Source organism: Chiloscyllium punctatum, chromosome 39 (assembly GCF_047496795.1).
Source record: "Chiloscyllium punctatum isolate Juve2018m chromosome 39, sChiPun1.3, whole genome shotgun sequence".
Lineage (NCBI taxonomy): Eukaryota > Metazoa > Chordata > Chondrichthyes > Orectolobiformes > Hemiscylliidae > Chiloscyllium > Chiloscyllium punctatum.
The window spans coordinates 38,379,293-38,392,648 of record NC_092777.1 but is presented as its reverse complement, the minus strand read 5'-3'; the positions used below and the strand labels follow the sequence as shown (position 1 = coordinate 38,392,648).

At 39.5% G+C, this 13,356-nt stretch overlaps 1 protein-coding gene across 1 annotated transcript in view; it reads left to right on the top strand.

Moving 5' to 3' along the window:
* The window catches only part of LOC140463962 (UNC93-like protein MFSD11), a 65,327-nt gene that overhangs the window by 37,716 nt on the left and 14,255 nt on the right, over positions 1 to 13,356 (top strand). The window contains exons 9-11 of the mRNA XM_072558473.1: positions 6,045 to 6,110; positions 7,002 to 7,127; positions 7,230 to 7,416. Coding sequence (XP_072414574.1) covers positions 6,045 to 6,110; positions 7,002 to 7,127; positions 7,230 to 7,416 — 379 coding nt within the window. The remainder of the gene's footprint in view (positions 1 to 6,044; positions 6,111 to 7,001; positions 7,128 to 7,229; positions 7,417 to 13,356) is intronic.

Here is a 13,356-nt window from a genome sequence, read left to right as displayed (position 1 = left end):
TTTTTCCAGCTCCACATTTTATTGACTCGGACTTTCTTAATCGCCTGTTACTGATATCTGAAACTTATGGAACACAACCTCCTTCCGAGCGAAGCAGATGAACGCTTATTGCCACTTTATTTCAGTAATCTGCTGGTAATATTTTCAAGATTTCATGATTTCCCAGGTGACTGATGACCTGGGAAAGATCACCACTTACACCTACTTTGATATTGATAAGGTTGTTACATTTTGGAGGGCTTTGATATTTGTGACAGTGGCAGAATTTTCACAGGTATACAGAGCCATTTAGTACATTCATGACAGTCAAGGCATCCTCAGATTTTGCTGGAGTGTTTCATCTGCAAAAAAAGGATTCCACTCTGTCAATGTTCAGCTGAGAATGTAACCATACGAAGGTGTTCATGTGTGAACAACTTATCTAGATATTGCCTTAATGCCTTCATTATGTATGTTAAATCACCCACAGAGTTTTGCATCTTCAAACAGTCAATGGATCTTTCTTTGAGATGAGACCTTCCTATTGAAGATGTGGCTGATCACACTTGTGAGGACTCCCACCAGAGAGTAGAGGAAAGATGCAACTAAAGCAACCTCCAATCGAAAGGGCAAATTGAGTGCGTTCTTAGGTTGCTGAAGGTTCATTTCCAGTGCTTGAATGAATCTACAGGAACCCTTCAGAATACACCAACAAGGGCATCCAAGATGGTTGTGCCCTCCTGTACCTTCCAACATTGCACAACAACGAGAACTTAAACTGCAGAAAATCATTTTGCTTCTATGAAGGTTGAACTTCATGTGATTAGGAAAGTTACAACTCTTCACCTAGCTACTGGGGAAATAAGATAGACTTGTGGATTCATATTTTGGCAACCCAATACTGAACCCACTAACACCAAATGTGCCGCTCTTGCCTTCAAAAAGTTCAACTCTTTCTCTGAGAAATGGATGGATTTTGTCTTTCACAGTTTGGTCACTGTCCACCCTGTTCACAGCATTCCTCTGAAGGCTTATGTCTATCTAGAATGCAGTAATCAACAGTGGAAATTACTTGACACTGGAAATTTGAAATGAAGTGTTGATTTATTGATATTTTTATCATGATGTGACCAGTATTGTTATAAACACCTAAGTGCAACCAAAAGCTTTCCTCTTCTGCGTTCTTATTCCTACAGTGCTCCGCCAAATCTTTAGCAAGGCTGGAAGCAGGCTGATTGTCTGCTCAGTCAGCTGAGGTACTCATCACACACATCCTTTGGGTTCTGGAGCCCCTGAGAGCACTGCAGAAGGGAGACTGCCCCAGCAGCACAAATGCAGGGGCAGACTTGGCCATTAGGTGATGATTCAGGGTGTGGGGCTTTAGTAGGTGGAAATGGGAACTCCTTGAACATTGTCTTAACTTCCATTTCTCACTTATTCCCCTGTCAGCTAAAACATTGTGAGGCTTTGAATGCACTAAGCAAAAATTTAATCTGTGAAAGTGCCAGTCTGAATGTTTGGACCATTGGTCAATGTAACTATCACTCGATTTTCAGCTGTGAATGGATCTCCATACATATGCCACTTTGTTTTCCTTGGAGATGGACATGAGTGGTAGCTTGCATTATCATGGCATTCATATTTGAGAAAGGATCCTCCAATCTCGCTTGAAAGGTGCACAGTGCCCATGGAAGTGCTGACAGAAACACATGCATCATTTTCTAATGCTCTTGCGGATGATCCCAGCACATGATGTTGTAGAGTCATGTAGACCTCACCCATCTCTTCAGGGCTGACCTCACCTTCAACACCTGTTCCTGCTAACCATATCAAAACTTAGATATCTTGAATGGAGTTCCCACTGAAGTGTGCTGCTTCAGTATTTTTGAGCTCTCCTTGACATCTTTTCACTGAAGCTCTTTTGTTGCCTTGAAGGGCCAATGGAACATACAAGACTCTAATTAGAACTGACAGGAAGAGTGGTTTCACAAGGTCAGCCTTATGCATTATTTTGTACGTCAATTACGAACAACAAATGTTCAACGTGACTGATAGTATTCTTTGATTTTTTTCATGAGCTATGTCACCAACATTTAATACCCATCCCTAATTGCTGTTTAGGAGGTTGTGGTATGTCATCTCAATCCACTGCAGTCCATCTGTGCAAGTACACAGTGCTGCTAGGAAGAGAATTGCAGGATTTTGACTTAACAATGGCAAGGGAATGGTGATATAGTTCCAAGTCGGAAGGGAACTTGGGGAGGTGATAGCCTTGTAGTATAATCACTGGACTGTTAATCCAGAGACTCCGGTAATATTCTAGGGACCTGAGTTTGAATCTTGCAACAGTAGATGGTGAAATTTGAATTCGGTAAAAATCTGGAATTTAAAGTTTGTAGGAAAAAGCCACCTGGTTCAGTAATGTCTCTTAGGGAGGGAAACTACCAGGCTCACCTGGTCTAGCTTACATGTGACTCCAGGCCCACAGCAAAGTGGTTGACCCTTAATCGTCATGTGGGATTGGCAATAAATGATGGCCTAGCCACTGATGCCCTCATCTGTGAATGAATAAAATAAAATTTGCAGGTAACAGCGTACCCATGTATCTGCCCTTGACCTAGATAGTAAAAAGATTGCAAGTTTGGAAACTTTAGTGAAGAAGCCTTGTTGAGCAGTATATCAATGGTGAAAGGAAATCACATGAGGATGCTGAATAGAGTAAAAATTGCATAGTCTATTTTGACCCAGGTAATATTGAGCTTCTTGTGTTTGTTGGATCTGTACATCCTGTCATTTGGAGAGTATTCATTCACATGTCTGACATGCCTCTTAGTTGATTGACAGGGTTTGCAGAGTCAGGAGATGAGTTATGTGATACAGAACTCCCAGCTTCTGAACACTTGTAGGCACAACATTTATTTGGCAAGTCCCCATTTCAGTTTCTAGTCAATGGTAAATGCCAGGATGTTGTTGGTGAAGGATTCAATGATGATAATTCCATTGAATGTAAAGGAAAAGTGGTTAGATTCTCTCTTTATTGGAGATAATTATTACTTAATTTGGAGCTGAGTAGTCCTAATGTAATGCAAATTGAGTATCGGTATGTAAGTTATGACTGAGTAAGTGATTTTTGATAACACTTTGATGACCCTTTCATGGAGTCACACAGCATGGAAATGACACTGACCATGTTCCCAAACTAAATGTTCCCACTTGCCTGTATTTGGCCCATATCCATCCAAACCTTTCCTGTTCATGTACTTATTCAGATGTCTTTTAAATGTTGTTACTATACCTGCACTCACCACTTCCTCCAGCAGTTTATTCCACACACGAACAACTCTCATGTTATAAGGTTGCCCTCACGTCCTTTTTAAAACTTTCTCCTTTCATCTTAAAAATGTGCCCCCTAGTTTTGAACTCCTCGACCCAAGAGAAACTACTCTTGCTATTCACCTTACCTATGCCCTTCATGATTTTATAAACCTCTAAGGTCAGCATTCAACCTCCTCTGCTCCAGTGTAAAAAGTCCCAGCCTATCCAGCATTTTAAAATAACTCTCACCTTCCATTCCCAACAACATTAGTAATTCTTTTCTGAGCCCTCTCCAATTTGGTAATATCCTTCTGATAGCAAGGCGAGCGGAACTGCATACAGTACTCCAGAAGAGGCTTCAGTAATGTCCTGTACAATGACTACATGACATCCCAACTCCAATAATCAAAGGTTTGAGCAATGAAAGCAAGTGGGCTGAATGCCGCCTTAACCACCCAGTCTACCTGTGGCGTACATTTCTCCAAGAATGAGGTACCTGAACCCGTAGGTCTCTCTTCTGTTCAACAACACTACCCAGGGCTCTACTATTAATTGTACAGTTGCTTGTCCTTGCTTGTTTCATCAAAATCGAAATTAAACTCCATCTGCCATTGCTTAGCCTGTTGACCTAGTTGATCAGGATCTCTGAGATAACCTTCTTTACTGTCCACTATACTTCCACTTTGCTGATGCTTGAGTAGAGTGGAGCAATAATTCAGTGTTAGATTTGTCCTGGGCAATTTCCTATATTGCTGGGTAGATGTCACTATTGTTGTTGCACTGGAACATTTAGCTATGGGTGTAGTTAACCTGGAGCATAAATCACCAGTACTACTGCTGAATGTTTTCAGGGCTGATAGCCTTAGCAGTGTGCTGTGCTTTCAGCCATTTTTGTTATTTGAGGTCATGTGGTATGTATTGAGTTGACTGAAGATAGGTTGCTCCATGATGCCAGGGACCTCAAAAGGAACCCAAGTTGACCATTCATTCATCACCTGGCTGGAGATGGTTACAAATGTTTTTTTCTTAACTGATGAGCTATTAATACGTTGTAATAATACATTATAATATATTAATATTAACTATATTAATACTAGCAGAGTTGCTGGGCTGCCTCATTGTTGACGATGGAGATATTTGTAGAGCTGATGCTTCCAGGGAGTTGTTGATCGTCCACAATCATTCATGAGCAATGTCACAGAATTTGCAGAGATCTGTCCATCATGTGCTGCTTGGTATGCTTGTTGTCTGTATTATAGCTTCATATGGTTGACACCTCATTTTTAGGTGTGCCATGTGCTGCTTCTGGCATACCCTCCTGCACTCTTCACTAAATCATTATTGAGCCACTTGCTTAATGGTAATGCTGGAGTAGGGTAAATGTCAGAATGATAATGTTACAGATTAGGATTGAATACAATTTTGCTGCTGCTGATGGTCCACAGGACCTCTTGGATATCCAGTTTTCAGTTGTTGTATCTGTTATTAAATCGATACCATTTAGCACAATTATAATGCTACGCAACATGATGGATAGAAATCTCAGTATGAAGACAGGAATTTTTCTATACGTGAATTGTGCATTGGTCACTCCTACCAGTACTGCAATGGACAAATTTAATGTACACCCCAGTCCGACACCGGTGTCTCCAAGTAATGGATGGTTACATGTTGATTATTGAGAGTGTGGTCATGTAGGTTTTTCCTTTGCCACTTCCAGTCAAACAACTGTTTTTCAAGAATGCCATCAATTGTGGTGCTATAAGGGGTGATGATGACAATCTGTCTGGAATATTGTCTGAAAGGTGTGATTTGGTTTGCATGATTGCGTCAGCAAGTTGCTTGACTCAACTGTGGTACAACTCTCCCAATTTTGGCACAATCCCCCAGCGTTAATTAATAAAACATTTTTCAGGGTCAGCTTGGTTGGCTGTACCATTATCATTTCTGGATGCCTAACTCAATGCTAGATAGTTTTGTTCCTTTTTGATTTATTAGCTGTTTGATCCAACTGAGTGGCTTGCTAGGCCATTTCAGAGAGCATTTCAGAAGGTGGGTCTAGAGTCACATAAAGGCCACATCAGCTAAGGACAGCTGATTCCTTTTCCTGAAGGAGGTTAGTAAGCTCTTTTTTTCAAGTGGACAATGGCAACAAGATCATCTTTACCAAGACTAGCTTTTGATTCCAGAATGACGACTTGAATTGAAATTCCAGCAGATGCCATAGTAGAATTTGAACTGCTGACCGTTAGTCTGGCCCTATGGATGACTCATCAAATACCATTGTCATCATACTGCTATCTCTCCACTTTGTGCTAAGCGATGTAATATTTTATTGTGTCACCAGGTATCTGAGACCCACACTCACCTGTCTTTTGGCAATGGTTCTGGAGTCCACTATCCTGCTGATCTCCTCGACCTTATGCCACCTGCATGGCCAAATTGACTATGATTAAAAAAATCACCTTCAGTTCTCTTCTTCATTCCGGTATTGTGGACTTTGAAGGAAAGCAAAGTACTTAGTATGTGAGAAATGTGATTTTTGGCTGAGTTAAAAAGCCAAGGCAAAATCTGTTTCTTGAAAGAAATAGGCACCTGACCACTTATGGAACTCACTGCTACGGATTGGTTGATTCCATTTAAATTCTGCATTTTATGTAGCTATGTAATTAGTCAGTTTTCAATACTTTACTCAAGAAAGTTTCTTAAAACCTTTTGTTGTGCTAACAGGTTGTTTCTTTCTTTAATAGGAAGTGCAATCTGTATATTCTTCACCAAAGATATGCTGCTTCTAAGTATAACTATTACTTATACTGGTAAGATTCCTCTATAAGTCTTATAAATTTGAATTAGGAGTTTGTCTGGATATGAGATTTCCCTTATCAAGAAAATATTTGTTTAAAATTCTTGATTGCTTACCCTCAATGGAGCGACATGGTGGCTCAGTGGTTAGAACTGCTGCCTCACAGTGCCAGGGACCCAGGTTCAATTTCAGCCTCGGGTGACCATCTGTGTCGAACTTGCATGTTCTACCTGTGTCTGTCTGCATGGGTTTCCTCCCACAGTCCAAAGATGTGCAGGTCAGGTGAATTGGCCATGCTAAATTGCCTATAGTGTTAGGTGCATTAGTCAGAGGGAAACGGGTCTGGGTGGGTTACTCTTCGGGGGGTCGGTGTGGACTTGTTGGGTCAAAGGGCCTGTTTCCACACTTTCGGGGAATCTAATATAATGTTTTTTTTTAAATAATTCCCCAGTTACAATTTTCTTTGAGTGGAGATATTCTTTTGAATTATTAATATTGGAAAAAAGTTAGACCCATTAAAAACAAGTCTTGAAGGATAATATTTCTGATACGGTTTTAAGATTAACGAAGTTTGCTTTCTGTTCGTTTTGAAACATCACCTTATCCTGGCAAGAGGATGACTGGAGCAAACATATTGAGTCGAAAATCATGTCACATAGCCGACCTCTTAAGCTCCATACTTAGAGCCTACATGCTTAGCTGTGCAGTACATATGTAAAGTTGCTGTGATATGACATGAAGCAGACTTATTGTAAACATTACTGGTGTTAATTTACTATCTGACTGCCTTGTTAACACTAGTTAATTTGAGGAAGCTGAATGATAAAATTATATGAACTTCAACGTTTAAATAAAAAACTCTTACAGAGATCAAGTCAATGAAATTGTTGAATTTTTTTTCTAGGTGTTGAACTAACCTTTTTTAGTGGTGTCTATGGCACCTGTTTGGGTGCCACAAATGGCTTTGGGAATGAAGCCAAAAGCCTGATTGGTTTATCTGGTATCTTCATTGGTGTTGGAGAAATCATAGGTTTGTGATTATTTGCGATTGCATCAACTATTAAATATTGAATTCTGATTTTATTAAACAGAATTACATTTTCTTAATTTTGTCATTTTTGTCTATGTCTAGGTGGTGCAACCTTTGGTTTATTGAACAAATTCCTCAGAAAATATCTTGGCATTGGCAGAAACCCTATTGTTCTTCTGGGTTTATTATGTCACATTATTGCCTTCTATCTGATATTCTTAAATGTGCCAGGGGATTCACCAATTGTTTCTGATGAAGGAACTGCTCGAGTTTCTTACTTAATTCCAAGGTTGGTCATGTACTTTACTTTTTGCTTTGAACTTGAGTTTAATTCAAATGAAGCACAAGCAACCTACACTTGTGATGGAGGAATGAATCTATTAAGGACGCTGAGTATTTGAGACGTTTACACAGCCAAATGTTAAGGGAATATGTGGATGAATCTGTCCACAATGTAATCACTTGCAGTTGGTTTTATTTTCACAGACTGCTCATTTGAACAGTTCTCCAATCTAATATAAAGAATATGCTGACAGCTCCTCTACATCCAATGGGGGAAGCAGAGGCTGCTTGCTAGAAATGGATTAGTTTTCCACTTTTTCTAAATATTTTTACATGGGACTAAACTAGTTACATATGAGTAAACATATTAGAAGTAGAAATAAGCCATTTAGATGCTTGAGCAAGCTCTGCCACTAAATAAGATTGTTGATCCAATTGTAACCTCAACTCCACATTCATGCCGACCTTGATAACTTTTATCCTCCTTGCTTACTAACAATCTGTTCATATCTGCATTTAAACAAATATCAGAGACTTTGATTCTACTGTCATTTGAGGAAATAAATTCAAATAACACTCAACCCTCTGTGAGGATTAAAAATAGCCTAATCTTTGTTCTAACTAGGTGATCTCATTTTTTTTAACCAGTAACCACTATTCTAGATTGCCTCACAAGAAGAAACATCCACTCCACTTTCATCATGTCAAGTTACCTCTGTATCATCTGTGTTTTGGTCGTGCCCAACGTTTACTCATGAAACAAGAAACAAATTTCAGACATTAGTCCAGTCTCTGAATTGCCTCCAATGCACTTGAATCTTATAATAAAGTGACCAATACTGTAAACAGTACTCCTGATGGGGATCTCACCAGTGCCCTGTATAACTGAAGCATAACCTCCCTATGTTTGTATTTAGTTTACCTTGCATTAAAGACAATATTCTGTTAACTTTCTTAGTTACATGCTGGACCTGCATGTGAATGTTTTGTGATTCATTGCATGGACACCCAGATCCTTTTGCATCTCCAAGTTTTAAAGACAATAGGTGCAGGAGTAGGCCATTCTGCCCTTTGAGCCTGCACCACCATTCATGGCTGATCATCCTTAATCAGTATCCTGTTCCTGCCTTCTCTCCATAACCCTTGATTACACAATCCCTGAGAGCTCTATCCAACTCTTTCTTAAATGAATCCAGAGACTGGGCCTCCACTGCCCTCTGGGGCAGAGCATTCCACACAGCCACCACTCTCTGGATGAAGACGTTTCTCCTCATCTCTGTCCTAAATGGCCTACCCCGTATTTTTAAGCTGTGTCCTCTGGTTTGGCACTCACCCATCAGCGGAAACATGTTTCCTGCCTCCAGAGTGTCCAATCCTTTAATAATCTTATATGCCTCAATCAGATCCTCTCTCAGTCTTCTAAACTCAAGGGTATACAAGCCCAGTCGCTCCAGTCTTTCAGTGTAAGGTAATCCCGCCATTCCAGAAATCGACCTCGTAAACCTATGCTGCACTCCCTCAATAGCCAGAATGTAATCTGCCTTCCTGTTCTTGCCACCAAAGTAGATAACCATACATTGATCCACATTAAACTGCATCTGCCATGCATCTGACCACTCACCTAACTTGCCCAGGTCACCCTGTAATCTCCGAACATCCTCATCACATTTCACCCTGCCACCCAGCTTAGTATCATCAGCAAATTTGCTAATGTTATTGCTAATACCATCTTCTATATCATTAACATATATTGTAAAAAGCTGCGGTACCCCACTGGTCACTGTCTGCCATTCCGAAATGGAGCAGTTTATCACTACTCTTTGTTTCCTATCAGCCAACCAACTTTCAATCCAAGTTAATACTTTGCCCCCAATACCATGTGCCTAATTTTGCTCACTAACCTCCTATGTGGGACTTTATCAAAAGCTTTTTGAAAGTCCAGGTACACTACATCTACTGGATCTCCCTCGTCCATCTTCATTGGTATATCACCAGTTAAATAATATTTTATATGTAATATTTTAATTCTTCCTATCAAACTTGACTACTTGGAGGAAAAGGAGATCTCAAGCAGAGAAAGATTGGACATATAAAGGATTTTCTCAGGTATAAACCATAAGCTTAATTCCATGTAAAACTGTCTACCTTGCTGAACCTTAATTCCCTTCAGGTTTGAATGATCTGATACCTATAGAATAAAGAATTCCAGTGGTCTTCCGGCTTTCTGTGTATTCAAATCTCATGTCACATCAGGTAAAATATAAAACCCATGTCAAATTATTTGTTTTTACATAATCTTGGGAGTTTCCTGAAGAAGGGTTTATGCCCGAAACGTCAATTCTCCTGCTCCTTTGATGCTACCTGATCTGCTGCGCTTTTCCAGCAACACATGTTTAAGCTCTGATCTCCAGCATCTGCAGTCCTCACTTTCTCCTAGTTCAAATGATGTGCAAATCTGCCTGAGATTCACATTATGATGCATGATATACTTGCACAACATCACAGACTTATTAATTTTTACATTCCTGTTGTAGCTTATCTCATGCTAAAAATCTCTCCTTAAACCTGACTGAGGTCTTGGGTCTTGTCAGCTTTATAAACATCATCCTTCAACTTGTCTTCATGTAGTTTCTTCAACAATATTTCCAATTCTTGCTTGGCATCCAAATGTTGCCTGGTTGTGTTAAAGACACATTATCACCTTTTTATTTTTATTGCACAGTTTCTTTATTCAAATAATTCTTCATTCAGTTTGTCAGAATGTGAATGGCGTAATATATCCTGATCCTTGGATCCATTGGCTCAGTATCTGGCTCATCAGGATCAATTTACTTGTTCCTCCCTACATTTCATTTGGTCACTAATCCAAGGCAACCAAATTCATATGATTATGGTCAACATGTGACAGAACTGTTCATCAGCCATCTGGAAATTCCCTGTTTTATTTTTTAACCAAAATTCCACTATTCTTATTGGAAAGCATGAGATGTGAATTGGGATAATTTATGTTTAGGATTTCCAGTCACAAACTTAACCTCGACCTCTGAACTCAAAACATCATATTGTTTGTGTTAATTTGTATTTTCAGTCCCATTTTGTGGATAATGCCTTTTAAAAGTTAAATTATTAGTTTTTTTAGTATTTTCATCTTTCTCTGTTTGCAATCTGCTACATCGCTTTCTGTGTGCATTCCCAAACTAGAACAGTTGAAGTCCTACACCAGGTACATTAATCTTCCTTTTATAGCAGTGCCCCAGTATGTTGGGATTTTATTCCTTGTTGAGATGTTTGTGGTTGGTATGCATGATTGTTGAGATCAAGTACTTGTTTTACTTCATCCAATCATTAATGAGAATAAGTTTAAGGTCTCACTAGGTAAATGACTGGACTTGCCAGGGAAGCAGCATCGTTAGCAGAATGTACTTTGTGAGATTACACAATACCACAGCATGGAGAAACACCATAGTCTATCTATTGCCCGTTTTATAAGTTGGGGTGTGGATCTTCAGCAGAAGCCTGCCTTTTTATAACATGGACATGGCTAGAAACTAGAGTTACAGATCTCCCACTCAGTGTGAAACAAGTTTAGGTGTGATGTGACCCACATCTATGTCATTATCTGTTGGTTCCAGCAGGTGGCAATATTTGACCATCTCACTCAGACATATTCAAAGAACATTACGGAAAACAATGTATTTGCCATAAAGCACATTTTGGTGAAACAGGAAATGATTAATCACCAGAGAAAATGTACATGATTGTACTGCATCTTATTTCCTTTCTTTCCTGATAAATACCTCCAATATGTGTGGACAGAGTAGGATGGGTCTTATTTCTGGGCCAAAACTCCAGTTTCAAGTCTCACCATGGATCTGGTGAGTGTAGGATGTGTGTCAGACCATGATCAATCTGTAGGTTTTTTTGATACACTTACACTTACTACCCACTGGTGACATGGAGATACTTTCTTGGTCACCCAGAATGTGTTGCCATGTTAAAAGTCACCATGTGTAGTTTCTTGCTGTGAGCAAATGTTCTTCTCACTCTAATGGATCACCTCAGCCTTGCTTTCCCCTAATCAACCTGATCAGAGCTGTCAATTTGAGGCTTGAACCTCGGTATCTGCCTCAGAGTTAAGGACCCTCCCATGTAACCACAGGTTCTCATAGTGATGATGTTCCTTACCTGGAGATCTGGACTAATATTTGATAGAATGTGAGTTCTTAGTTTGAAAATTTGACTTACAGAATTTTTTTTAGAAGTTCAATAATTAAAAGATCTTGCAGTGCTCTGGTAGTGTCCCTACCTGTAGACCAGAAGTCTGGTTTCAAGTCCTCACTCTGGATATGGTGGCCATGGAAGTCTGTCAAAACACGTCCAATCAGATGTCTTTAAAAATAAAACATAATATTGATAAAGGAGACCATATTGAAACCCAATTAGTCCATTCCTATCCTTTACAGATGCAAAGCTACTGTCCTTTAGTTAGTCTGGCCTCTTTGTGACTCCAGTCCACACTTGTTTTTAATTGCTGTCTAAAGCAGCCTATGACAAGCCACTCAGCTGTTTTCAATTGCTTCAAGAGTTTGACTTCCTGCTGTCTTCTCAGGGCGATGAACACTAGCTTTTGCCAACAAATCCCACATATTGATAATAAATAGTTGAAAAGTAACTAAGTTTGTCATTTTATGGCTAAACTTCCGAAAATATTCACATCTCTCACGCAGCCTCTCCAGTTAGTGAACTAAGACAAGTTGGCCTAACTGCAACCATAGCAATGAATTGTGCAGCTTTAGCATTTGCTTTTTTGCCTCAGTTTCTAAAGCCAGCAGTAATTTCTTTCGTACAGTTTATTTTTCTTAATTGCCTATGGGTGATACCACATGCTGTGTGAAATGTGTGACAAAGAAGCTGGATAGAAATTTTTTTTAAAGAATTTCACGACATTTATGTTTGAATATTGCTGAGACTGAGGAGAGTGTCATCTATGTAATGCAGACTTATAAGTAATAAGGTTTATCCTGGCATTCCACTAATACCTTTGAATGTTTGACTTGTAATTTCTGACTCTCTCAGGAGATAAAACAGAATTTGGAACTGTGCAGACTTCTAGATTTTTGGATATCTCTGACATACATGTCTTTCTTAAAGCTTTGTATTGATAATGTCGATCAGATACAACTTCATTTCACTGTAACCATGGATTGTATTGCTGTATTGATTAAGTAACCTAAGAGTGTCTGGTGTCTGCTCAACCCCTTGTAAACATTTCAGCAAGGTCAGAGGTGCATGGGGGTGGGGTGTGGTAGTGACCAAGCTGCACGCTGAACTTTACAAACCCTGTCCTTTCAAACCCACCATCGACAGAATGCAAATCCCAGGCAATCCCGCGTGGGTTGTTTTTAGTGCTTTTCAACCAGCTTTAAAACAACTGTACATTTTTAACACTTTTGTTGAGGGGGTATCATTTGATTGCTGATGTTAGGTTTCACTGGTTGGCTGAGAATCAGGAGTGCAGTCATGTTGCTGATCTATTTAGAGGCCAGTGAGTGAGTCTTAGACTGTTTTAACAGTTGAAGTATTTTTGATGATGACAGCCATTCTTCATAGTATAAGCGTCTTGAAGGGTCTTTTTACGCAGTGTACACAGGAAGATTGTGTCACTGAAGAAAATGATATAATCACTGTCCTCTGAAAAAATTACTTACTGATTCAGATGGGTGGGTGCTATTTTATAGTGGTTATGGACTGCTAATCCAGAGGCTTGCACTAATAACACAGAGAACTGTAAGGTTAAATACATATGTGGTAGATGATTATGAGGCAGTCCAATTGTGAAATCCCATCACTCCAAAATTGGAGGTGGACAGTGAAGAAAGTTACCTCCGAGTACAAAGGGGTCTTGATCAGATGGACCAATGGGCTGAGAAGTGGCAGATGGAGTTTA